This window comes from Chelonoidis abingdonii, chromosome 4, assembly GCF_003597395.2.
Source record: "Chelonoidis abingdonii isolate Lonesome George chromosome 4, CheloAbing_2.0, whole genome shotgun sequence".
NCBI lineage: Eukaryota > Metazoa > Chordata > Testudines > Testudinidae > Chelonoidis > Chelonoidis abingdonii.
In genome coordinates, this window is record NC_133772.1 from 24,115,769 (window position 1) to 24,141,211 (window position 25,443).

At 55.1% G+C, this 25,443-nt stretch overlaps 1 protein-coding gene across 2 annotated transcripts; it reads right to left on the minus strand.

The window, feature by feature from the left end:
- Positions 1 to 2,146: 2,146 nt before the first annotated feature.
- Positions 2,147 to 20,115, minus strand: PTPN7 (protein tyrosine phosphatase non-receptor type 7). 2 transcript variants are annotated; one of them, XM_032791872.1, is made up of 10 exons: positions 20,032 to 20,115; positions 15,962 to 16,187; positions 15,023 to 15,206; positions 14,229 to 14,313; positions 13,804 to 13,880; positions 7,912 to 8,049; positions 6,613 to 6,723; positions 5,468 to 5,625; positions 4,380 to 4,493; positions 2,147 to 2,799 (listed from the first exon to the last, which is right to left on the minus strand). In XM_032791872.1, the coding sequence occupies exons 2-10, from the start codon at positions 16,081 to 16,083 to the stop codon at positions 2,706 to 2,708; spliced, it is 1,083 nt and encodes a 360-aa protein (XP_032647763.1). In that variant the 5' UTR covers positions 16,084 to 16,187; positions 20,032 to 20,115; the 3' UTR covers positions 2,147 to 2,705. The 2 variants fall into 2 exon arrangements, with proteins under 2 accessions (XP_032647763.1, XP_074921064.1); XM_075064963.1 differs by lacking the exon at positions 15,962 to 16,187 and having other exon boundaries at positions 20,032 to 20,101.
- Between the last annotated feature and the right edge of the window lie 5,328 nt (positions 20,116 to 25,443).

Here is a 25,443-nt window from a genome sequence, read left to right on the forward strand (position 1 = left end):
TGATTGGCTGCCTCTCTCTTTCATTCAAAAGCTATTTATAAAGAAAATGATATGCTTTTTACTCCTCTCTGCCTCTAAGGACATGATGATAAAAACCAAGAAATTGACATAACATTATATCAGGGAGACAAGGTGGGTGAGCTAATATCTTTTATTGGGCCAGCTTTCGCTGGTGAATGAAAGAGACAAGCTCTGCAGCTACACAGAGCTCTTTGTCAGGTTGGTGACCGGAAGAAGCTGGAAAGCTCGTCTCTTTCACCAACAGAAGTTGGTCCAATAAAAGATATTAGCTCACCCGCCTTGTCTCTCAAATATCCTGGGACCAACACAGCTACAGCACCACTGCAAATAATATTATATCCTCTGTTATAATAATTGCCCTGACAAACACTCTAGCAGGAGCATCAGCAAGCACATGTGGGAAGAGCTAATAAGGGATGACAGGCTTCAGTGATACATTACAATTTCTGTAGTACAGGCTATTTTTATAACCAAAATGCTCCCTGAGCTGTCCCCGAAGCCCTATTGAATTTGCTGCTTAGAATCAGCAAGATTAAGCAGAAACAACCAACTTCTGTGCTCATGCAAGCTACGAAAGCCTTTCCAAAGCCTCCCCCCATGCATGCCTGGGAACGGCTGTGGAGGCAGCTCCTCGGCTCAGCAAAAGGTGTGCTGGGCAAGTGGGATAGCGCTGTCGGGGAGGATGAGGCTACACAACACGGAGTTCAGGATCAGGGCCTTATCAGCAGTGTCAGGGACCCCCCACACATCCTCATTCCCCAGGAACGCCTACTGCAGGAAGAAAGCCTTGCTTTATTAAATCCAAATACGACCTGAACCACACAGCCCCGGAGTGAGAGCTTCTTTCCTCATGAGGATTTAATGCTGATGAATTTATTATTATTTTTATTGTCATAGCGCCTAGAAACTCTAGTCATGGACTGGACTCCAGTGTGCTGGGCGCTGTACACGATTAGGTGTATTATGGTAACACCTGTGGAGCCATCGTCATGGACCAGGACCCCAGTGTGCTAGGCACTGTACCTTATTAGGATTATTATGGTAACACGTTAGCGCCATAGTCATGGACCGGGACCCCTACATGCTGGTGCTGTACATGATTAGGTGTATAACGGTAACACCGCGAAGCCATAGTCATGGACCAGGACCCCAGTGTGCTAGGCGCTGTACATTATTAGGTGTATTACGGTAACACCGCAGAGCATTGTCATGAACCAGGATCTCAGTGTGCTGGGTGCTATGCAAACAATGAAAAATGCTGTTTTGACAGCCCAGGGCACTGGAGATCTGCTTATTCCCAGGGCAGGTACAGCATGGGCAGCAGCAAGGCAATCCTCCGGTGTACCTACCCCTGTCCAAAGGTGAACTCTAGAGGTGAGAAGGGAGTTTGATCTCCACAGCCATTCACTTCTTGGACCCTCTTTTCAGACTGTCAGTGAGGGAGCCAATCAGTGCCAGTCATGCTTGTGGTTTTGTGCTGTGGAGGGAGACTCCCCAACTGATTTCACATCAGCCACCAAACAGGCATCAAGTTTTAGTCTCTGACAGTTTGGTCTGGGTCAGGACCTGTGTCCCCAAGAGCATTCCCCAGGCTGTTTCTCTCCCTGCGTAAACGTTCCCACAGTCCCCTGGGATTAACACTGCCAGAGGCATGGCACTTTGGGGGTGTGGAAGCCACAGAGCTACCCCCTTTCCCACTCTGCAAGAGCCCTGGGGCACTCCATGGGACTGGGAATCTCTGGGAGGAACCTGCATAGTCCCTTGCCTATGGGAATTAGCAAGAGAGGTGGTGAGAGATCACTTGAGTGCCCAAGCACTATACTGGTGAATCCCTTCCTTTCTGGCTCCCCTACTACATAGAATTCATTTCCCTAGTACCTTGTTGCAAATTCCCCAGGTTCGAACGCATGAAGCAGAGGCCAGGTGAGCCCAGTACTGCTCACTCTCACCCACTCTGTCAGCAGGTCACTTAGGTGACCAGCCACACGCTGTGAACAGTAAATAGTCAAGGTGAGCCATTAGCAAAGACCCTGGCACTCAGATTTGTTCACATCAACTCTCCAGGCCGTTCCAAAGAGCGAAGTCACGCCTGTGAATCAACATTTACTCACAAAGGATTCACAAACAGAATCAAGGGTGCTATTTATTTGCAATGTAATGTAACCAGCTCCAGTCCACACTCGATGTAACTGGTTGGAGGATTCAAATGCAAACCATGCTTCAGCTCCTAGCATATATCCAGTTCCTTAGTACAGTTTGCTGGTCAGGGCTAGAATGCCACAGGTTTAAAAAGCAAAAGCCCGTTTCCATCAGTGAAACTGGCCTCACGCTCATAGCAAATGGCACCAACAAAACCCACCAGAAGTCCTCTTTTTGTTCAAACCTGCCCACAAACCAACCCTGTGCTAGCAATGCATCGCTGTGTGTTGGGACGCTTCTAAGCAGCTCTAGTTAATTACCCCAATTACAGGATGCCAGGAGGTAATTAGCGTGATTCAGGGCGGGTTTGCCACGGCCGTTCAAGGGTGCTACAGTTCCTCTCATGCTGCCAGAGTGGCATGATGTGAGCAGAAAGGAGCCAGGGCTAGCTGGAGCCCTCTCCTGGTAGCTCTACTGTTGGCTCAGACGCTGGAGACTTCAGACTGCCCTGGAGAAAGTCAGAGCCCAGCAGATGGCTAGGATTATTATGGGCCTGTCGTTTCAGGGAGCTGTGAAGCATACACAGCCAGCGTGTGATGGAGGAATTGGTACTGTTCACTGGTCTGAATCATTCCGCCTCTGGAAGAAGAAAAGATGGTCTGTTGTAAGGTTTAATTACACTGCGGCCACCTGATCGATTAATTCCTTGGAGAACTCTCAGCTGCATGGGCATTCCAGCCCTGTCTGCTATTCCCAAATAACTACAGTTAAATGCAACCTCGCTGACCTGGAATTCTCTAAGCAGCATTGGGGATTTGGAAGCCTTAGCAGGCGGTTCCCAGCCCGGACAGAGTCTGCTGATTTTCAATTGGTGCAAATGTGGAGTAACTCCACTGAAGTCAGGATCCCCCTGTTGTAATGGATCAGCATCTATCTCTGCTCTAGATTCTTACTGGAACAAGTAAATGCTGCTTCAGCATCAAGTGTGGATAGCAGTGTTCAGACATGGGATTTGAATGCTCTGTTTGGTGGCCACAAATGAAAAATAAACTCACAGCCTTGAAGCCTTGATACCTAGAACTGGACCATAAGGAATGGACCTTCCAGCATTTGGGGTCAGAATTCAAGCGAAATTCATTCAGGTTGCAGAGAGCTAGAGAAGACTGAGTCTCTGCTATCCCTGGATGCAATGTATCCTGGGAAAGCCAGCAAGGGATATGGGGCCCTCCCAATGGACAAGCCCTGGGAGGATGGTGAAAGGACTTGCACTAGACCCTCTTGAAAGGGGATCCTCTTTGGTTTTGTGTAAATAGGTGAGCATCTCTTTGTAGAGCTCTAAAGCAGTCACTTGACGACAAGCTCGCACCTTGAAGTCCCTAAGATCCATTGGCCCTGACTGTGGGAGCCAAAATAGCTTATTGTCTGGCTTGTGGCAAGGGCTGCTCTGAGCTCTGTCTCCTAGAAGCCATCCCACATGTAGAATGCTAGGGTGGGTGGGGTGAAATGACAAGGATCTGCTGACCTGTCGGGGGCTGTGCTTTGAAGACAATTCCCTGTGCCTTGAGGATGATTATATGGCTTGAGGCAGGTCAGATCCAGTAGTGGAACATCCTGCTTAATGCAGGATGGGTTTTTTGGGTGAGATTTTCAGGTGCTCTGCGCTCACAGTTGTAGTCAGGTTTTCTATACACCCCGGGTTGTTCTGCAAACCTGGCCAGGTATTTTGATGCCCCAAAGGGTGTTGGGTTCTTTTGAAAGCCTGGCCTGTAATGTGGATCCAATGACACTAGGTCTGGCTACCTCAGTAGGAAAGTCAATGGAAAGTGGCTTTCATTTGAGGAGACCAGGCTTGGCTCTTGCAGGACCCGGCGAGACACCGACTGGAATGAATCACTCTGGTTTCAAGCCTGTTGCTTCCTTCCTGAGCAGCAGAGCAGCAGATCCAAAGCTAGCTTCACTGTCAGGAGAGCGAGCACCGCTCCCTTGGAGTTCTCTTCCTGTTCTCCTGCAGCGTTTGTATGAAACCAAGCCATCCCACTTCACTGCTGTGCTTCTCTCACCGACCCCCTTAATGCCAGGGCAATCCCCCCACCAGCTCCTGCTTCTCTCCATCTACAGCTTCTCCCGAGTGTTTTGGGACCACCAAGTGCTTCCTCCCAGCTCTGCCCAACTGCTCATGCCTAGGTGGCTCGGGCCCATTGCTATCACTCGGCACGTACCTGTCTATGCGGAGCTGGCACACTATCCCCAGGATATCCACCTCTCCTTTGGCCTTCAGCTGTTGGCATCCAATCCTGGTAGCAATAAAGCAGCCCGTCCGACCAATCCCTGCACTGAATGGGACACAGAAGGCAGATCAAACTGAAGCTGGGTGGATGCGACGGGACTCTGGAAAGCTCCATGGACAGTGCACAAACCTTTTGTCTCCAGCTCCCTCCTGACCCGGGTCAGGCCTGTCTGTGGAGTGACCAGCTGCCTGAGGCTAGTTCCTTATGGTCCTTGCTTTTGTCCACATCACAACTGGTCCCTTGTCTCCAGGATCAGCTACGTGTCTTGCTTAGGTCTATGGCCCCCCATCACTGCAGTATTTGAGCCCCCCCATAATCTCAGACACCTGCGAGGCAGGGCAGTGCTTTTACCCTCAAGGTACAAGAGGGGAACCAAGACACAGAGAGGCTCTGGCCCAGATTTCCACTGATGTCAACAGAAGTTAGGCACTGAGCCAAAGTGACTGACCAAAGGTTACACTGGGAGTCCGTAGCAGAGCTGGGACTCAAACCTGAGTCTCCCAATTCCCAGGCCATCCTCCTACCCCGAGAGGCCAGCTGATCAATTGGCCATGGAGCCTGAAGGACCAAAGGCTGACTAGGTCAATGGGATGCCTTCCATCAGCCCAGGATTCGCTTGTCAGTAACGTGGTGAGCCAGTGAGCAGGCATGGAAGCTCTGTGAGGAAGTCACTTGCCTAGGGAGGGATTCACGGGACAACAGCAGGATAGCTCAGCCTCAGAAGTGCGCGCATGGCACTCAGCCCATTGCACGTGCCTCAGTTCCCAGAGTCCTGCTGTGAAGCCAACCCACTGCACCCAGGACTGAAGGGAGCAGAAGAGACTCCCAACCAGTGTTCACACCCGTGGGTGTAGCGAGGAGAGCAACAGGAAAGAGGGCGGGTTCCTGCTGCATGCTCCAACTCTCCAAGTGGCTCGGCCAGGTGGCCAAAGGTCCCCTCCCAACCTCTGCCAGCCCATTCAGGCAGAAGCAGACTTCATACTCCTCCTCCCACCCTGGGTTGCAGGGAAGGCTCTCACCTGCAGTGAACGACTACGGGCCCCGTGCTGGCTGCAGCCTGCAGGATCTGCTCTACCTCCGACACCAGGTGCAGCAGGGGCTTGGCCGACTCGGGGGCCTGCTGGTCGGGCCAGGAGGGGAAGAAGACATGCTTCACCAGGCGACATTCACCTTCGAGCTTCCCAGCCATCGGAGTGAAACAGAAACAAGAACATAGGAACATGGCCTGGCCAGGCTGGATCAGACCCCAGGCCCGTCCGGGCCCCGACAGTGGCCAGCAACAGCTGCTTCAGAGGAAGGTGCAAGAACCCCAGAGCAGGCAGACATGGGATAACCTGCTCCCATGAAGGTCTCCTCCTGATCTCTAATAGCTAGAGACTGGATGAAGCTCTGGGCACCAGGCTTTCTCTAGGTTCCAATACTCTTTGTCTGCATTAACTCGCACACTGGATAGTCTTGCTATCCGTGTAAATATCCGATCTCTCTTTGACTACGTCCTTGATCTCAATGGCATGCGGATGGATACGGTGTGAGTACTGCCCTTCTAGTCCTGGGGGGTTCCTGTTCCCAAAGACAGGGACCCAGACACTGGAACTAAGGCCAGCATGGTCTGACTATGCAGAGCCAGTGGGGACATCGCAGTAATGCAGACAGGCAGCTCTTTCCTGAGGCTTCACCCGGCAGGATCCCCAGCCCCTGTCCCTCTCCCTCTGCCCTGACAGACTTGCTAAAGGAAATTCAACCACAAAGTGCTGTGGCCCAAACTCTCCTCTCCATTACACCAGTGTAAATCTGGACTCACTCCACTGACCCCAGATTTACACCCACTCCATTTGATTCAGTGGCGAAACCCCGGATTGCACCAGCGTCACTGAGAGCAGGGAGTGGGTAGGGGCTGGAGATCTGGAGCTCTCCCCTTCTCTCTGGCCAATTGCGGGGAGAGGGCTGGTGCTGGGAATTAAGGCCAAAGAGGAGCTCTGCTGGTTAACACTCCTCCCTTCTGCAGGGATCAACCCCCACCCCCCACCATCCTTCCTGGGACAGATTCTTTTACCCACTTACACATTACATACGTCACTGCTGCTCAATCCCACCCCCGCCCCAGCTCCCCACCTCCGCACTCCCCATTCCCCCATCAGTCCTGGGCTCGGGGGCTCAGACTCACCTGCAGGGTGAGATCCCTGACTGTGTATTCCGCCCGCTCGCTCACTTCCTGAAGGCGGATAGTGAATGGGCCATAGGTGGCTTCCTTTTCAGGCCAGTAATGGACGCATTTCTGGAAGGCATGGATTCACGGTGAGGGAGCGGCCAAGGGCACCCACTCGGGGTCTGAGCGTGGCTGGCACAGTGGCTCACGGGGGCAGCAGGGGGCGGTGCTGAGCATGGGGACACATGATGAACGGGGACATATCGCTGTCCCTGCTCTCTCTCCCGGCTGCTGCCCTAAGCCTCCTTATCCCATTAGCTCATCAGCCAGCCAGCTTCCCAAAGAGCCTTTGTGGAGAGCCTGGTACAGGGTAGGGTCGGTAAGTGCAGCTCAAAGTGTACGGTCGCAGGGCTCAAGTCCTCTCTCACTCACCCCAGTGTGAGTCAGGAGTAAACCCCCGGGGCCCAATCCCCCCCACACTCACTCTGGTGTAAATCAGGAGTAACCCCACTGGACCCAATCCCCCCCACACTCACTCTGTTGTAAATCAGGAGTAAACCCCCAGGGCCCAATCCCCCCCACACTCACTCTGGTGTAAAACAGGAGTAGCCCCACTGGACCCAATACCCCCACACACACTCTGGTGTAAATCAGAAGTAACCCCACTAGGCCCAGTCCCCCCTCACTTACTTCAGTTTGAGTCAGGAGTAACCCTATTGGGCCTAATCCTCCCCCTCCCCACTCACTCCGGTGTAAATCAGGAGTAACCCCACTGGGCCCAATTCCCCCTCATTCACCCTGGTGTGAGTCATGAGTAACCCACTGGGTCCTGAGCCCCCTCTTACTCACCCCATTGTAAATCAGGAGTAACCCCACTGGGCCCAATTCCCCCTCATTCACCCTGGTGTGAGTCATGAGTAACCCACTGGGTCCTGAGCCCCCTCTTACTCACCCCATTGTAAATCAGGAGTAACCCCCTGGGTCTCGATCCCCCCTCACTCACCCTGGTGTAAATCAGGATGAACACCACTGGGCCTGATCCCCCCTCACTCACCCCAGTGTAAATCAGGAGTGATCCACTGGAGCTAAAGGGGTTATTCCAGTGTACAGCTGGTGTACATGAGAAGATAGTCGAACCCCATGTTTAGAAAGCTCCAATTCACAGCAGTTTTGATTCATCTTCATTCTGTGTATGGTCTCCCATGTCAGGGGTTAGCTATAGCCCCCACTGTCACCGGCTCTGAGTGGTGGCTAAATGCCACCCGTCTCCCTTGGGTACTGTACAGCCAGCAGAGGCGAAGCCAGCCCGGACCGTACCTCTTTGCCTTCCTTGAGCTTGGTGATCATGACGATAAGCGGCGCGCCCTCCTGCCACACCATCTGCCAGAAATCCACTACCGTGTTCAGCATGGGCCCCTGCGTGGCGATGTACTCTCGTGCGCGCCCTCCATAGCCCTAGGAGGGACAGAGGCAGGAGAGAGGGCTAGGTACAAGCTGCATTGGCAAGGACTGTGATGAAGTGGGGGGGTTTCTTGGTTTTTCTGTGTTTTCCAGTGGGTTGCATGCAGAGGGATTGGGACTCAGTGTCCCTGGGTGTTACTGGTTTAACAAGGTGAGGGGAGAGGGAGTTTATTGTTACAGAAGACCGGAGAGGGAACTTGGGACCCCAGCCGATGGCCGGGAGGATGGAGACCCCAGCGACTGATGACCTGGTGACCCGGAGACCCAGCACAGGAGTCACAGCCGGTTCTGGCCAGTGGGAGGACAATGGGCTGCGAAGAGAGGACCCCGGTTACTCTACTAGCCGGTTCCAGGCAGAGGGGCCAGAGGAGGGCTGAGAAGAAAGGAGACTCAGGCCATCGTGTTTATGACCCTGTTTATCTGGAGAGAAGCTAATGGACAGAGGCAGGGCTTGAGGTTGGGGATATCGGAGTCCCAGTTGGGAAGCAGGGCGGTTCTGGGCTGGAGAGGCGGAGCTAGCAGAGCCCACCTGGAGGCAGGGAGACTGGGATGTGCTGTGCTGAATAAGGCCAGGCCTGAGCCCCTGAGAGTTTCCTGTGCTGGGTTCACCTCTCAATAAACTCTCCTGTTTTTTGCTGGTTGAGAGTCTCTCTGGTCTAGAGAACAGGGTTGCATCAACCTCTTCGGGGGTGAGGAGGCCTGGGGGGTCCAGAGTGCATGGACTCCCTGAGGGGGCCCACAGCAAGAAACAGTGTGCTAAGGCTCAGAGAGGTGCGGCTCCAGGAGGTGGAGGGGTCTGACCCCGAGAGAGAGTGGACCCCTGAGAAGGGCTGTCGCGCTGAAAGGGGCACCCCCCACGGACCACACAAAGCCAAGAGTGGGCACGATCTGTGAGTCCGTGACAGGGACAACAGCCAGGAATCTCTGTGTCTCTCAGTCCATAAGCCACAGTGGGGTTGTGGTGCATATGGAAGATTGGTAGTTTTGCTAATCATGCTAATTTAAGCTCTGTAGCAGCACCGTCCTAACTAGCCTGAACAGCTTGCAATGCAGGTGTCTGCATGGCGCATGCAAAGTCCAATGTACTGAGACAACGAGGAGGCTCTTGAATGAGCACAGCTACCTACAACAGTATAAGTAATAAGGCAAAGAGAGGGACTTATCTGGGGTGTCTTTTAAGAATACCTGATATTAGGCTTGGGCACCCAGGGCAAGAGACAGAGGGGCCCTAGTGGCACACTCTGTAGCATGACAATGACTGAAGCTGCATAAAGGAACCCAGGTTAGGGATGACTGGCGCTGTTTGACCTCTGCCTTATGCGTCTGATAGTGCGGGAAGAATGATCATGATGATGACAGAAGCAAATGGCTTGTGCCTGTCCCTTCCCTTTATCTTATGATGAACACCCGATGAGCTGATTATGTTTTGGGGATCTCCCCACAGGACCTTCCATCCATCCCCTTAGCCTTGTTGTTTTTTTTTTTTTTTTAGTAGAGACATTTCCAACTTTTTATAATCCTGCACTGGAACTAATGAGTCCTCCCTGGTCTGGCTGCCAGGGTGAGTCAGTTGAATAGCTCTCCACCTCCACACAGGGTCCTAGAACCTGGCCTCCATCACAGGGCGTTGAATAGTTCATAAGTTAGCAATATTAATAGTGCAGGGGGGTTCACACAGGAGTGAGCTCAGCAGCCCAACACACTGGGCTGGCAGAGGTCACGTGGGACAGAGATCTGAGGGGCACTTGGAAGATGCCCCACCAATAATAATACCTCATTCTTCTCCATTTCAGATCTCACAGGAAATGAAAGTCATGATTCCGATGTCTCAGGTGGGAAAAGTGAGACAGTGAGACTTTGCCCTAGGTCACCCAGCAAGCCAAGGAATTAAACCCAGATCTCCTGAGACCCAGGTCAGTGCTCTACCCACTGGGATGCTCTGCCCCCTGAGCTAGACTGAGCACCAGCTGAGGTAGGGGAGGAGGCTGCATTTTCCTCTCATCACAATGAGCAAGAATGTGCTGAGTCAGGTGCTGGCTGGGGAAAGAGGGGCATGTCTGGCCGCAAAGTCTTTAGCCCACTCAGCAAACTGTGAGCTCCATCATTGAACCCTGAGCTTCGGGAGCAGGGAGATGCTAGCAGTGAGAAGGGTAAGTGACTCTCTCTTTGCTCTAGGCTAAGGGGCTGAAGAGGACACTTGGCACTGTGAAGCAGGCCCAGGAGAGATGTTGGCTCCAGTCCTGACATTACCACAGACTCCCTGTGTGACTTGGGCCTGCAGCAGGTTTGAGGATCTCCATTTCTGGGACCCCAGATTTGCTTTTCAGAGACATGGAGCACCCCTGGCTCCCGCTGGCCATGAGTGCCATTGTGCGTGCTCAGCACTTCTGCCTGATGGGAAGGTAGGCTGCGAAAGAGACTCTGCCCTGGATTTACTACCCCTAGGACCTGTGTCCATCCACTGCCTCTCGCCCGCACATCTGCCGGCTAGGGTGAGGGGTTTTCTGCTAGGATTTGCCCTTTCTGGCCCCCCGACAGTGCTGAGTTGCAGGGGCTGTTCTGTCAGAGAAGTGTAGAGAATTCATCCTTTAGGGGACAGAGGTTGGCAGCTCACAGGAGACACACAGCAAAGGTCTCGGGGGTCTGGCCAAGGTGAGTTCTTATCCCTACCAGCTACTCACTGCAGAAAGAGTTTTCACAGTGAAACCTCATCTGGAAATAGGCTCATTTCCATGTGGGGGTTGATGTGTCATCAAATGTGTTGGAGAGATCATTGAAATAGATCATGTCCTGCCAGATATTCAAATATGACACAAATTAGCCAGTTCCCTGCTGTGTTACAGCTATTTTTATATAGTGGCATAAACTGAAACTATGCAGAGTGGGTTTTGAGAAACACCGAAATCAGATATGGAAATGTGTGTGTGTGTCCATTTGTGTGTGTGCATAAGGGCAGAATCCAGATATGGAAATATGTATAAGTGTGCAAGGGGAGGGTATGCACAAGGGAAGTGTGTGTGTATGTGCACGTACGCATGTACCCACATCTGGGTAGAGCAGTGATCTCACACTCAGTTGGCATGACCACTGTGTACCTGTGATGTGACGCATTTTCACACAGTGATGCAGTGTTACACTGGGTCCAGGACTGACTGTTGGACTGCCCCATCAAAGGCCTCTTGAGGCCTTAACCGTCTGCTGCCTGTGTTCAGACAACTGCATCAATGAGACTTGCAACCTTACAAGAGACTCAGGCTTGGTGCCTGTGGCCTAGCCATAAGACTGGAAGTCAGGAGTCCTCTAAGCTAAGCTCGACTCTGACACTAATGTGCTCTACGATCCTTGGGCAAGTCACCTAACTATTCTGTGCCTCAGTTTACCCATCTGGCCCACACGGATGATGATGCTGAATTAGTATTTGTGAAGCTCTGGGAAGAGGAGACCTGCTAAGTGTTATTATTCCAATCCCTCTCTCACTTGGTAGCAAATCCATTCAGATTCACTCAGGAGATGGGTTCCGGAAGCTTCCTGTGCGGGGTTGGGACTGCTGTGAACTGAGCATGCACCTCGTTGAGGTGCTAATTAAACCCTTGCCCTGCTTTCTTTTGGCCCCCCAAGTTAACTGATCCTGGTGTGTTTCAGTGGGGATCACAAACTGACCATTATTCCCCGCCTGCAAGTCCCTTTCAGATGTTGGCTCCCATGGAAAATGTTTCACAACTTTGCAAACACTGGTGAGTGGAGGGTGCAATACTTCCTCTGACCACCAGAGGGCACGGCCACCAAATCAGTCTGAAATGGCACTGCACAGAGGGTGTTTCTGCATTAGTGTTTCCTCCTGTAAAGCTCTGACGCGTTTTCCCCCGTTTATGTTCCCCAAAGTACAATAATGCGCTGTGTGTCTGTCAGGTAGGAAACTCAATCTGCTGAACCTCCCTTTGGGAGCAGAGCTCTAGAGAGAGAGACATTGCTCCCATCCAGCAAACACGCCGCCCTGCTTCCCGGATCCCACTGCTCCCACCACTTGGCATTGGCTGAGCTGGTAGTTCTGGAGACCTAATCCCTGGGAAATGGGTGGAGACCCATCAACTCATGTCACTCAGGCCAATGAGCACATCAGTCACTGCCTAGCTGGGCTGGATCAAACAGGTGAAATAAAAGAATTCCTACTCGACACCCACTGCTCAGAGTCCTTCCCTCACACCCAATGGAAATTTCCCACTTCATTCCTGGAGCACCACTTCAAAAGGGCTAGGATTCCCCCATTAATAATAAAACACACAGCTCTTCTCTAGCACTTATTATCAGTAAATCTCAAAGCACTTTACAAAGGAGGTCAGTAGCACGATCTCCATTTTACAAATGGGGAAACTGAGGCACAGAGCAAGAGGAAGGTTAGCTTCACAAAGGTGCATTGCAATGCCTTAATGCCTAGGCTCCTGCCCCACAGGGGAAGTCTCAGCCCCGAGCCAGGTGCCCAGGCCAGCCCTTTCCTGCAGCCCCCCGCCCAACCGCAAAGAGAGAGCCTCCCTCCACCCTACTGTAGGTAAGAGCCTGGTAGATGGGGCCCTCACCTGGGATGTAGGAAAGCTGGGATGGGATGGAGCCCCACTGGTAAGCTAGGCAGGGGAATGCCTCACTTGAGAGTCCTGTCTCAGTGCTCTGAGCTGCTCGGCGGCATTAGAACAGCCATGCCTGCATGTGCCACCTGGCGGAAGCAGGTGCCTACAAGGTTAGGCAGAAGCAGCACCTGAATGTTGGACTTAGGTGTCTAAATCCCTTTGTGAACCTAACCCAAAGTGACCAGCCCCAGCAGCACAGCCTGGGATAGAATCCAGGGTCTCTTGAGGGCCAGTCTAGTGCTCTATCCACTAGGTCACACTACCTCTGCTGCAAGCCAGAGTGGGGAAGCAGTGTCAGGCTAGATCCATGTCCCTTTGTAGACTCAGGGCAGCTGACAGCTCAGTGTCACAGTGTCCCCAAGGGATGGGGGCAAGGCCCCGTTCACTCCCCCAGGGATACCTGTCATCTAAAAATCACGAGTCAGGCGCCCCTCCCTATGAGACTGGCTTGCAAAGGAAAACAGCAAGCTCCAGGCAGGTTCTTTGGCTGCTTTCCTGGGTTAGTAGCCTCAAGGATCACCTTTTCTAGCTCTGCGTTGCAATCACAGAGGCTAGGAAGGGTTTTTAAGTGAACACTGAGATTGCCACACAATCCCAGGCTCTTGGGAGCTGGGGCTTCCTGAAACCCTGAATATCACGAGAAATGGCAGCCTTGCAGTCAGACTCTGACTGGCTGCCTGTAGCCGTCTGGATGCCGTGCAGATGGCTCAGGGTCCAATGCGAGGAGCATGCGTGATCCCACAGGCCATGTGGCACTAGCCTGAGTGATCTACAGCAAAGGGCCCTGTGCATAGGCTTGCAGCAGGGATTGGGGTGAGCCAGCCGTGGCAGGATGCTGGAAGGAATGGGAGAAAAATGGCTGCAGGTCTATTCCCAGGTCTGCCGCTGTGTGACCATGGATTCAAAGCACCCAGCAGAGGTTTCACTGCCGGCAGCCAGCACCCCCTGCCATGCAGGTCCAAAATGACTCAGGGGACGCCATGTCTTGCCCACCTAAATGTTCCACCAGGTCTCCTCGCCTGGCCCTGCAGATCAGAGAAGCTGGGTTCCCAGTCCCAGGGCTGTGGGCATGTGGAAAGCTCCGGCTCCTGTGACTCTGCGGGTCTCAGGACGGGCAGACACTCACCTGGATGTAGTTGGCATTGATGTAGTCCTGCTCCTCCTGGCTGCCGGCTCTCCTGAGGCAGACACGGCTGTGGGGATCTAGGAGACAGAGCTGGGATTAGCCCCGGAGCGGTGAAGCCTGCAAGGCAGGACCAACCTCAGCCCGGCCTCCCCTCCCTCGCTAACATGCTGAGTCCCAGGCCCTCACGCCAAGGGGCAAAATCCATCAAGGAACCCGCATGTATGCACAGAGCTCAGTGACCATAGGCTGAACATCACTCGCCAGGCGTCTAGGAGAAACAGGGGGCAGCTGGGCTGAAACCCAGGGGATGCTCGTTAGGATGCACCCCCCACTGTCCCAGGACACATGGTCCCAAGCAGAACCTTCTCCGGATGCTCCCGGGCCCTAGCTTACCCACACACACAACAGGAGGGAGCAGCACGTACTTGGGAGGATGGTTTTGTATCTGTCCTTGGAGGCCCGTCCGGGGATGTCCAGCTCCTCCGGGTTGACAAAGTTGGGGGGGATTTTCTGCGAAGGGAAAGGAGATGGCTGCTGAAATCCCTTCACCACCATTCTGGCTGCGCCAGGCTCAGAGAGAGGCCTGCTGCTCCCCAGGACTCTGCCAGCGGGACTGGGTTCTGGCGGGACCCATTTTCCGGCCCCTCCTGACACATTTGTGAGAAGGGCTTGTTGGCAGAGTTTGTTCCAGACCAGGCTACAGAAGGGCCCTTCCTAGCCAATGCCTGGGGCACCTGAGCATAAGCCTTGAGCACCATGTCTGCTCCCACTGCCCCAGGGATGGAGACCCCCAGCATAACTCGCCTGGCATGGGCAGGTAATGAGAGCAGAGACAAACACCCCAGGGGGCAGAGAACACTTCCTGTACACACTAATGATCCAGATTCCCAGCTGAGGAGAGCTGCGCCCCACCAGCACCGAACCTGATTCCCCTGGGGGCTCAGAGAGCAGCTCTGCCAGCATGGCCCACTCTGCGAGGGCCATGCCCCGGAGAATTGCATGCTCAGTCCCCTAGATCATTCTGCAGTGGGGAGGGGATGCCCAGTCAGTCCTGGCAACGGATTAGGTAGATCTAGTGCCCTCCCCTGGGGGTACAGAACACCAGGCTGACAGGTGTGCCCTCAGGAGGGCTGGTGGGAGGGGAGCAGCCTGACTGTGGGGAAGGGGGTACTCTAGTGAGACTGGGAGGGGTGGGCGAAGGGCAGAGCCAGCGTCTCACCGAGAACTCCTCCTGGAGCTGTGCCAGATTCCTGGCTTGCTGCTGCAGCTCCACGCTGGTCAGGACGTGGCTGGATGTCCTGAGGAACCGCAGTGTGATGTCCCGGGGGGTGCAGACGGAGCGGATCGGCTCCACACTTGCCAGTGAGCTCATATCCAGCACCAGAGACACATTGGAGCCTCTCCTGCAAGGCAGAGCGGCTGGTCAAGATGAAGTTGCGCCCCCACCCCCATCCCTGGCCCCCAGGCTGAGTCAATAGGGAGGGGGGTGCAAGTCTGGGTGCTCAGAGCTCTGCAGAGGACACTGTGCCGGGCGGGCTGTGGGGCTCTAATGGGAGGATGCTGTGGGGGCAGAGCAGAGGTCCCTGAGGATATGTGAGGGGAGGTGCTGCTCAGGCTCTGGGGTCGGGGCGGAAGAGCACTTTACCGCCATCTTGGACAGATGAGTGACGCTCCAAGGCCCTGGATTAGGGTCAGGCAATTCACCTACAAACCCAGTCTGGAGCAGCTCCCAGCCCGACTGGCTCCCAGCAGCACCTGCTCCAGGCCCCGCAGCCCCTAGCAGCTGACTGGGCACCCAATGCACATAAGATCCAGGCTGCTGTTGGTTTGGGTATAAAACAAGCCCAATGAGTGCTCTCGAACCATGGCCACGCAGGAGCTGTGGCAGGTGCAGATGGCAGCTCCCCACCCCTCCTGCAGGCTGAGTCCAGCTGGAATGCATTCGCTGGGGGTCCCTAGGCCTGACTGGGGGCTAAATCCAGGGCTTGTCTCCCTCGGGGGCCAGCTGGCGGCTCAGAGCAGCAAGCAACCTAGAGCCTGCTGTCTCCTCTCCCCGACGCTGCCTGCTGACGCTCTGCCAAGGCGGCTTTGTGCGCTGTCAGAGCCCTCTACTCCGGACGTGGCCTGTAAAGCCCATCAGTGCCTGGCTGCTGCTCACCTCTCCTGCAGCCGCACATGTTTCTTAGCAGAGGGGCCGGGAGTGCCAACCTTGTCCATCGCTGCCTGGCCTGGCAGACTGGCGCTATGAACTCCAGAGCGTGCCGAGCAGTCCTGGACCATGCTGTGCCAGCAGCGGAGCCTTCACACTGAGGCGTACAGGGTGCAAACAGGTTCCGGCGGGCCAAAGCTCAGAGAGGATCAATAAGCCATCGGGGGAAAGGCGTCTGGAAAACACAAAGCACCCCCTCAGCTGCCAGCAGGGGTGCAGCAGGGTCCCCGGCTCCTCTCTGGGGCCGGCCAGTGCAGCCTGGATAGCCAACGGGCAAGTGGCCCAGCGTCAGCCCAGTCAACAGAGCAGAGCAGAGCATCTTAGCCCACAGCACTCCTGGCAGTCAGGCCCATAAGGTGAAGCTGGACTCCCAGGAACGGGCCCCAAACGCAGGTGAAAACTCTGGCCTCAGTCTGTTGGCTCATTCCTGCTGGGGCAGATCTTTAGCCCCCAGAGTGTGAGGCGGGTGGACATGGTGCCAGCACAGCACAGCTGCAGCCTCTGACCCAGGGGCATGCTGCCGGTGCTGGCATGGCCCCGCTGCAGCTGCCGCCCCAGGGGTTCCGGCTTCTGCAAGGCACCACAGCAGCCTTTCTGCCCTGATGCTCCCGATGCCACTTATGGTTGCCCCTCCTGGCAGAATCATGCGTCACTCCTGCCCCTGCACCACCCCCAAACCCTGTCTCAGAGCTAGCCAGAGAGTGATGCTCCTCGCTGCCCTACACCTTCACCCCCCAGTGCCCTACAGCATGGGCTGTCATATCCCCTTGCTGACCCCTGCCCCTTACCACAGCCAGGCCTTCCCTCCTCCCCCTGCAGTCGCTCATGGCTCAGGCTAGTCCCACCCTCCCCACTCAGCCTCTGGCAATGATTTGTCTGTCCCTTTGCATTACTTGCCTATTACGGACCTCACCCTCCGCCCCTACTGGGCCAGCTTCTCCACTGGGGTAAGTCACTGTTGCTCGGCCAGGCCAACAGAGCTGAATGAGTAACCCCAGCCAGGGATTGGGGCCCATCAGCCCCGGGCTCTCTGTGGAGCTGCAGGATGGACGATGCTAGCGGGACCCAGGGGCAGTGCCAGCTTCCCTGCTCCCTGCCACCAGGAGGAAGGGGAAGGAGAAGGGTACAGGGGAGGAAAGGACCGGGGTAGGGGGAAGAGGGATAAAGACAATGGGGAGGAATTAAGCTGTAAGCAAGCGGCAGGAGCAACTGTTCCCTGGTACTCTGCTGCCTGAGCAATGAGCAGGGCTGGCACTGCTTCTCTGCCCCAGGCAGCACAGCCCTATGGGCCAGGTTCTCCAGTGCCACGGGAACCCATCCTCTGTGCTGACATGGGAGCTCTGGGGAGAGAAGGCACCAGCTCAGAGAGATTCCCCACCCCCGCCCCTCCACTGTCCCCTCACCGACCGTTGGAGGAAGCTGGCTTAACCATGCAGTTGAGCAAGACTGCATGCCTCCGAGGCTGATTGGCTGGGGCAGCGGGGAACAACTGGTAAGGCTGCTGGCAGCGGAGGGTCCAGCCTTGGAGAGCATGAGCTCACCCGAGCTGCCCAGCTTCTGGGAGGGTTGAGACTTGGGGGGCTGACGCCAAAGGACAAACGCAGGGAAAGCGGGCAGGGAGCGAGAAAGTGAGACAACGTACCAGCAGGCTGGAAAGGGCCAAGGAGATGGGTCCTCCCCTGCTTCCTTGTCTTGATGCATGGGAAATTGCATCGGTTAACTCAGGCCTGCTCTGCGCCCAGGTTTTACACCGGTATAGCCATGTCGACTAGGGAATGGATTTGTTAGCTACACCGATAGCACCAGACACCATTACATTGGGATAAAGGCACCTTATTCACCTTCTTTTATGGAATAAGCGATCCCAGTGTAAACCCCTTTACACCTGGACAAACCCCTTTGTACCAGCACAGCTGCCCCCACCCTTTCATTAGACTGGGAGAGCGACAGCAGGACATTTGTGTGTGTGGACAAGGTCACAGATTGGCTTTTAAACCAAGACACTTCAGCTGATGAAGTTTAAAAGCAGCTTGTTTGGGTTTAGATTAAATCTGCTTGCAGCTGACCTAAGCTAGACTGAAATCAGCCTAGTGGAAAACCGACATCCGAGCATCTGTGCAGCCTTTGACACAGGTTTCAGTATTGGCTCTAAAGCCACACCTATAATTAAGCAAAAACAACGAGGAGTCCTTGTGGCACCTTAGAGACTGACAAACTTATTCCCTAAGGTGCCACAAGGACTCCTCATTGTTTTTGCTACCATTCTGATACCTATAAATAAGGTGTCAGTGGAGTAACTTCTATGGCCTCAAAAGAGACACTCCAGGCTTCCTCTAAGGGGAACGAGAGGGGAAACTTGCATGAAATCAGAGTGATGTTCTCATGTGGACAACCGCCCTTCTTTCCGCCATTTTGATGGAGAGAATCAAGCGCGCTCCGGCGTGTGCTCTTGGGCCCTAGCTAAGGGAAAGCTGCAGCAGCTGAACTTAGATCAGGTTTTAGGTTGGTTTTGTTAGAGCGGTGCACTAGGCTGTGTGGACAGGCTTATTCCACGTTAACTAGGCTTAGGTCAATGAAGGTTCCGCCGAATGGGAGGAGGTTGAAACCAAACTGCAAGCCGCTGCTTTTAGCTTGAAATCTGTGCGTCCACACAGGGGTTAAACTAACCTAGTTGGAGAGAGCCCTAAGCTAGCCTGGTGCAACTTTCCTGTGCAGACAAGGACGTGTCACTCTGCTACAGTATACTGGGTTCAGGGACTAGACAGCCCCAGGCTGGGGCCTGCCTATCAACCTCACATGATCTGAAATATCGAGGAGTCAGCAATGGAGAATTGTGAGGAAGAGAGATGGAGTCTGGAACAGAGGTTGAGGGGCTAGTATGGGAGGTGGGGGGGGTCTATATTTCTCCTTCTCCATCCAGTTCTTATGGGTCCTCTCACAGGGGGTGTCCAGAGGCTCCACTCAGCTGGGGCGGAGCACTGCCTCGTCATGGGCTCAGATCCTCCTTTGGAGCCAGGTCCCAGTTTCAGCATATCTAGAAAACTAGTCTAGATCTGTCCCACAATCCCCAAGCCCAGGCCTCACTATGAGCCTCCTCCCCGGGAACCCCACTCTTGGCATTAAAGATGAACTCAAGACCAGGCTGGCAGGGCTAGGCCTTGGCACCTCCCCACAGCAAGGGGGCCTAGAGGGCAGGACAGCTCAAAGGAATGGGGTTTGAGCAGGCTGTGTCCAAAAGTGTGGGGATGAGGCACTGCACATGGGCAGCTGGGGACCATGGGCCAACCTGAACCCAGATCCTAACAGTGCCCAGGGCTCATGGGGCTATGGCTGGGACCCATGTGTTGTGGAGGGGCCAGGGTCGCTGTTACACTTCCCCGTGGCTCACCATGCTGTGGAGGAATGTGTCACCCAGCTCTGCCAGGTTTATACCCGGCTCCATGCCAGGGAGTCCGTGCCTGGCTGAATGGCCCCCGGGAGATGGGAGGAGTTCCCCTGCAAACCCCACCATCCCTGCGTGACAGGCCCGAGGTGCACCTGTTTGGGCTAAGGGAGGGAGGGGCTGAGTTCTGGCCTTTCCCCCTCCTCCCACCAAGGCCTGTGTGGGGAACAGGCCAGGGTGGGTGTCCCCAGAGGAGTCCAGCCTTGGAGTGTGATCACTGGGTAAAGGGCACCAGCCTTCTAATACCAACGCAGCCCCTCGGCCATCTCCAGACACACCTAGCTAGGAGCACCTGGCCGGTGCCACGCACGGTGAACCCAGGCGCCATGTCGGGACAGGTCCCACTATAGCCTCTGCCTGGTGCTGCAGTCCAGGTCCTAATCCTGTGCCCAGCCCCATGGTATCTGTGCTGCCCTGCTCCTCAGGAAGCCACCAAGGCACAGACTAGCCCTACACATCATCTGTGCATACAGCTGCAGCCCAGAGGTGCCCAGGACCTGCTGCCCACCCGTCCCCAGCTTGGGGCCCTGGCTGCCCCATCGCTGCAGGCTAGTCCAGGATCTCTCCGGGCACTTACCTGGGGCCCTGAGCGGGCCAGCCCCGCGGCTTCTCAGCACTAGGGCTGCGCGTGGTGCATGAGTGGGTCAGGCGCCAGGGTTTGAAAGTGTTCAGGAAACTGCTTATCAAGGAGACTCTGTTGCCTCTGCTGCTTCCTCTCCCCGCTTCTCCCCCCACCCTGCCTGCCGCCCACGCACATACCGGCCACACGCTCCGCAGCTCCGCTCCATCCGGCCTCTGCTAGGCAGGCACACCCCCACCCCTCCCCAGCGAGCTCCCCACGGGGCTCAGGTGGAGCCAGGCCTTGCCCGCCCCTCTGCTGCCCCTGCAGAGCAGGGGTCTGCCTGCCAGGGCGGGACATGCTGCCAGAGCGGAGAGGCCAGCAGGGCTGGCCCTGGGGCTGGCCCATGGGGGGCCATCGTCCTGCCCAGCATAGGGGTGCACCAGCACATGGCCGCCCTAACAGACTCGCTGCAGCTGAGGCCGGCCTAGGCAACAGAACAAACAGGCAGGGATCCCCAAGGGGGCGTAAGGTGGGGGACAGGGGGCAGGGCATGGATTAAGCAGAAAGAGACTTTGGATCTAGAGAAGCTTCCTGCTCCCCATGCTGTGGTACTGCCCCCTCGCCAGTGGGTGGGAGAGGGGTTCACCTGCCCCATACCTGCTGCACGATGACCTATCTGGCCTTACACAACCCCCTACTGTGCGCGAAAGTCCCCGCAGGTCTGTTTCCAGCCACCACTCCCCAGCCTGGTCTGCATGGGATCCCTCTTCCCCATCTGCTTCTGCCTCTACTCCCACTGAGTTCTGACCATGGCCCTCAGTATGGGGGAGGAGGAGGGAATGTGCTGTGCCCCTGCTTCAGGCACTGCTCTCCTCCTGCCCCGAGTGAGAGTCCACAGCCAGCGAGGGTCTTTGCATTCCCTGAGGATTCCTGAGTGCACAGCTCCATCAGTGCCCGGATCTGGGGTGAGGAGATCGCTTGAGCCCAGCTTCATCCCCTCCTTGCCACGCATCTTCCCTCTAACCAGGAACTTTCCATCTCCTCCCAGCTCTGAAACCCCAGTCACATTCACAGCCCCTCTCCCTTCCAATTCTGCCTCCAAGGAAACCCTCCTGCAAGCTCCCACTCCTCTCCCCTTCCCTGCCTCCTTAATGGCTGCCCTAAAAGCCCCCTCTCCAGCCCCCTGCCCGTGCTGCTCCTCAGGGAGAGTGAGCCCCTAGCAGTCCCTACCCTGGGAGGGGTGGCACTGGAATCCCCTAGGACCGCCAGGTTTGCCCCTTTTTCCTCTCATTTGGTCAGTGTCAGATCTCACAGTGCTTCCCTCCAATGGCATGCCACCCTCCCTGCCCCCAGGCAGGAAGTCATCCCTAGTCCATATCCAAGGTCACGGGCCATTAAACAGGAAGGTGAGGAGAACTCCCATGAGATCAGTGCTTAACTTGTAATGAGAGGTGCTGGGGCTCAAGCAATTTTTTTACATTCATAACTGATGCGGCAAGCCCAGCGGTGCCAGGGCTCTGAACCGCCAGGCCCAGAGGCGCCGGGACTCTGAACCACCAGGCCCGGAGACACTGGAACCAGGGCCGGTGCAAGGATGTTTCGCGCCCTAGGCGAAACTTCCACCTTGCGCCCCCGCCCTCCGCCCTGAGGTGGCCCCCCTGTGGCAGCTCTCCCCCTCCGCCCTGAGGTGCCCTCCCACGGCAGCTCACCCCTGCTCCGGTGCACGAGCACCCTGAGCATACCATCACTGCTTTACTTCTCCTGCCCCCCAGGCTTGCAGCGCCAATCAGTTCCCCTGCGTGCCACCCCCCCCACTTGCTGCAGGTGGCTCTCCCTGCGCTCCCTTGCCCCAACTCCCTCCACCTAAATGCCGACGGCAACCAGGGCAGCCAAAGATCTGGCCGCCGCGGTCACTACCAAAGAAAATGGCGCCCCCCAAATCCCAGTGCCCTAGATGACCGCCTAAGTCGCCTAAATGGTTGCACCGGCCCTGGCTGGAACTCTGAACTGCTAGGCCCAGAGATGGCAGGGCTCAGCCCGGGCATGCCCTGGCACAAATTAAGCATAGTATGAGATGCAGGCCCTGGGGCTTCTCCTCTAGAGACTCGCTCCGGGAGCCCTGGCCCTGCATGGTCCTCACAGCACATGCTCCCCTGACTCCTCTGTCCCCAGGCTCTTTAACCCAGAGGCTGTCAGAGCTTCGCCGTCAGGAGAACTGTTCTCCCTCGGCCAGGCAGTAGCCACCATTCCCTCTCCTGCCTTTAACCTCTGAGACTTCCCATGGAGATGGCCATGGCTGGGGGGCGTGAATTGAGGACAGATCTCTGCCAACCTAACACCTGGGGTAGGTGAGACTACGTCAATGGGAGAATGCTTCCGCTGCTTGGGGAGGGTGCAGGAGTTCTTACCGATGGAGCTATCCCTGTGGCCTATCGGCTGTACTACAGGGCTACGCTGGCATAGCTGTGGCACCATAACCATGCTGCTAGCCTCCCATTGGTGTAGACAAGCCCGGACTCCCCTGCCCTGGGTCCTCTCCCACCAGCCCCCCACACATCCTCCTTCTCTTCCTGGCCCAGGCTTTCCAGCTCTTCCTGTTTATCTTGGCCCAGGCTCTCGAGAGACATGCTTTGCTGCTTGCTTCCTTCCTCTCTTCTGCCCCTACCCCACTGTACCCAAACATTTGCCTCAGGGGCCCTGCGCCTCACCTTCGAGGTGCCTGGGCCATGCTCTGCAGGAACGTTTCCTGGCTCTGGGCCCTTCCTCTTCCTCCTGGCCAGCAGTCACCTCAGGGATCCCAGACACCCTCTACTCTGCCTTCTCCGCAGCCTGCTTCTGGGATCATCCAGGGTGCTGGAGAGCTGGAAGAGGCACCAGCACTGGTGATCTCCGAACCCTGCTCAGCCCCCCATGTGGCTACCCATGTCACTGGGCTCATAGCGAAAGTGCGTGCGTGGAAGGCCTGCGGGGGGTGGTTATATATTCATTCCTCTCACAGCTTTACAAAGATTCCCATCTCTATGGATCCTGGGAGCTGGGACAAACCCTGCAAAACTCATAAGCCATGATGTAATATTAACCCAGTGCAGAGGTGTGCTGGGAACAGAGCTCCATCACCCGGGCCAAGTGCAGAGCAAAGAGATAGCCTCACCAGGCAGATAGGTCAGGTGCGGTTGGACTAAGGAAGGACGTGATCCTAGAGCCAAGTGTCTCCAGTGGAACTGTCCCATCTGCAGCTCCTGCCATTCCTGCCCAGGCTTGGCCAGCAGGAGGGCATCAGCTGTTTCCAGCCATTGCTAGTGGAAGAAGTGGGTCTGCCTGACAGCCAGGGCTGAAATCATACAAGGCTTTGCACATCAGTTTCACACCCTTGACTTATAGCCAAAGCTGAAGAGGAAGCAAGGGCAGGTCCATGGATGATCCCTGGCCAAGCAATCTGCTCCCTTCTGCACCAGCTGTGGGCTTCAGGGGCAGCTCCATGTAGAGGTCATGAGAGCAATCCATTGCAGGAATCACAAGTCATGGCTAATGGAGAACAGGTAGGGGAAGAGAAGGGCAAATCCCACCCCCAATGCCAAACCCTGCACAAAAACTCAGAATGGAGCAGCAGGGAACAAGTTAACATGGCTATTTACACAGCCTTTGTTAGGGTTCAGAGTCAACATCTCAGAGAGGTATATGGGGTAGTTCACCCCTATTCTGAGCTTCAGGCCCCTGTCAGTAAAACAGCACTGCACCAAATCACATCTAGAAAGTTTGCCTGACAACAGCATGGGCTAGAGCGGCATTTGTTTTCCTTTAGGTGAGATGACACAGAGAGATAACCTCTGGCACTCTGGCTACCATTGGTGCTCCCAACCCAGGAAACCACACCAGTGCTGCAGCACCAGCAAAAACCCAGTCATGGGCAGAAATGCTAAGTGCCTCCCCCAATTATCTCCAGCTTCTCTGGACTGAGCCTCTGCCAGCTCGCTCCCATGCAGCTCCTGAGCTCAGCCAGGTGCTGGGAAAGCAAGGATGCCTCTCCATGCAACGGGGCTGAAGCAGAGACATAAAGCGGAGCGTCACTTACATGCTGGTGGCATTATAGCCCAGGCTACTAATAGCCCCCCCAGTTGGCCTCATGTACGTGTCCAAATGCAACCCAAGGCACTCAACATGAGACAGTCACTGGGTGAATGAACAAATATATTTACCTGCTCCTTCTTCCACATCCCCATCCCTATTCCCCTCCATCCCCAGACACGTCCCATCCATCCCCCTATGCATCCACCCACCCATCCATCCATCCCCAGACACAGCCTGTCCATCCCTAGACACATTCCATCCCATTTCCATATGCATCCATCCATCTGTCCATCTCCAGACACATCCCATCCATCTCCATATGCATCCACCCATCCATCCCCAGATACATCCCATCCATCCAGAGTCACATCCCATCTATCTCTATATGCATCCACCCACCCATCCATTAACAGCCCTCATCCTGGTATCTAGGTGCCTAATTGCTGAGATATCAACTGCTGGGAAGAGCAGAACCAATCCAGCAGGATGCAACATGCCTCTGAGCAGATCCACAGATGTATCAACAAAACCTCACAGTACCTTGGAAAGGTCAATACAAATTGGATCAGTCGCATTCAGCTGTGCCAGCAGCAGAGAGGATGCTGATGCATGCATCCTCCTCTATCACTATGAGACAAGGGCCATGTTTTCAGCTTCCACAGACTCCCCCGGTCTTGGAAGCCTTACCATCACTTCCTTCAGGAAGGACACTGAGTTGTGCCCCTTACATAGAGCACATGTCTCCTTTAATGCAGATCTAGGAACATGGGGGATCTTTGCACCTACCTACCATGGTTCCTATAGTGGCTGTGGTAACATGGGTTCCCTGGTGTGTACAAGCTCCACACGGCAGGCCAGTGTGTGGAGCCCAGAGAACTGTACAAGCCTAGTTTGAACATTTGCACAATCTATGCTGAGCGGCATCTCATTCCTGCAGCTTGTCTCATCCAATTCAACCCATAAGTTAGGAGATGAAGGATAGGTACAGTCGTCAATATGGAACAGGGCTAACAGTGAAACTGAAACAGGCAGGTGTCCTTTAACATATTTATTAAAGCTGGTCAGAAAATTGGCGGATGGGTGTTCCACTGAAAAAACTTTTTGGCAAAAAAAAAAAAGTGAAATATTTAAATTACGAAAAGCTGCTATAGTGCCTTATAGGAGTTGTAGTTTGGGTGCCTCATACTCCCCATCCTCCTCTATAGGCAGGGATCCCTAGTAGTAGGACTACATCTCCCATGAAGCACCACAGTTTCGCTCCTTGGTTAGGGGAGGCAGTGCATCATGGGAGATGCAGTATGCCCCCTAGAGGAGAAGGGGACACTGAGCAACTGAACTCCAGCTCCCATGAGGCCCTGT

Bases quoted from the DNA above. Each gene is read 5' to 3' on its own strand.
- PTPN7 (XM_032791872.1), bottom strand. From the start codon at position 16,083: ATGGTCCAGGACTGCTCGGCACGCTCTGGAGTTCATAGCGCCAGTCTG. The intron at 8,050-13,803 runs GTGAGTGTCTGC...TGTCCCTCCTAG, and splicing joins TCAATGCCAACTACATCCAG to GGCTATGGAGGGCGCGCACG. The intron at 4,494-5,467 runs GTGAGAGCCTTC...TGTCCCATTCAG, and splicing joins CCCGTAGTCGTTCACTGCAG to TGCAGGGATTGGTCGGACGG.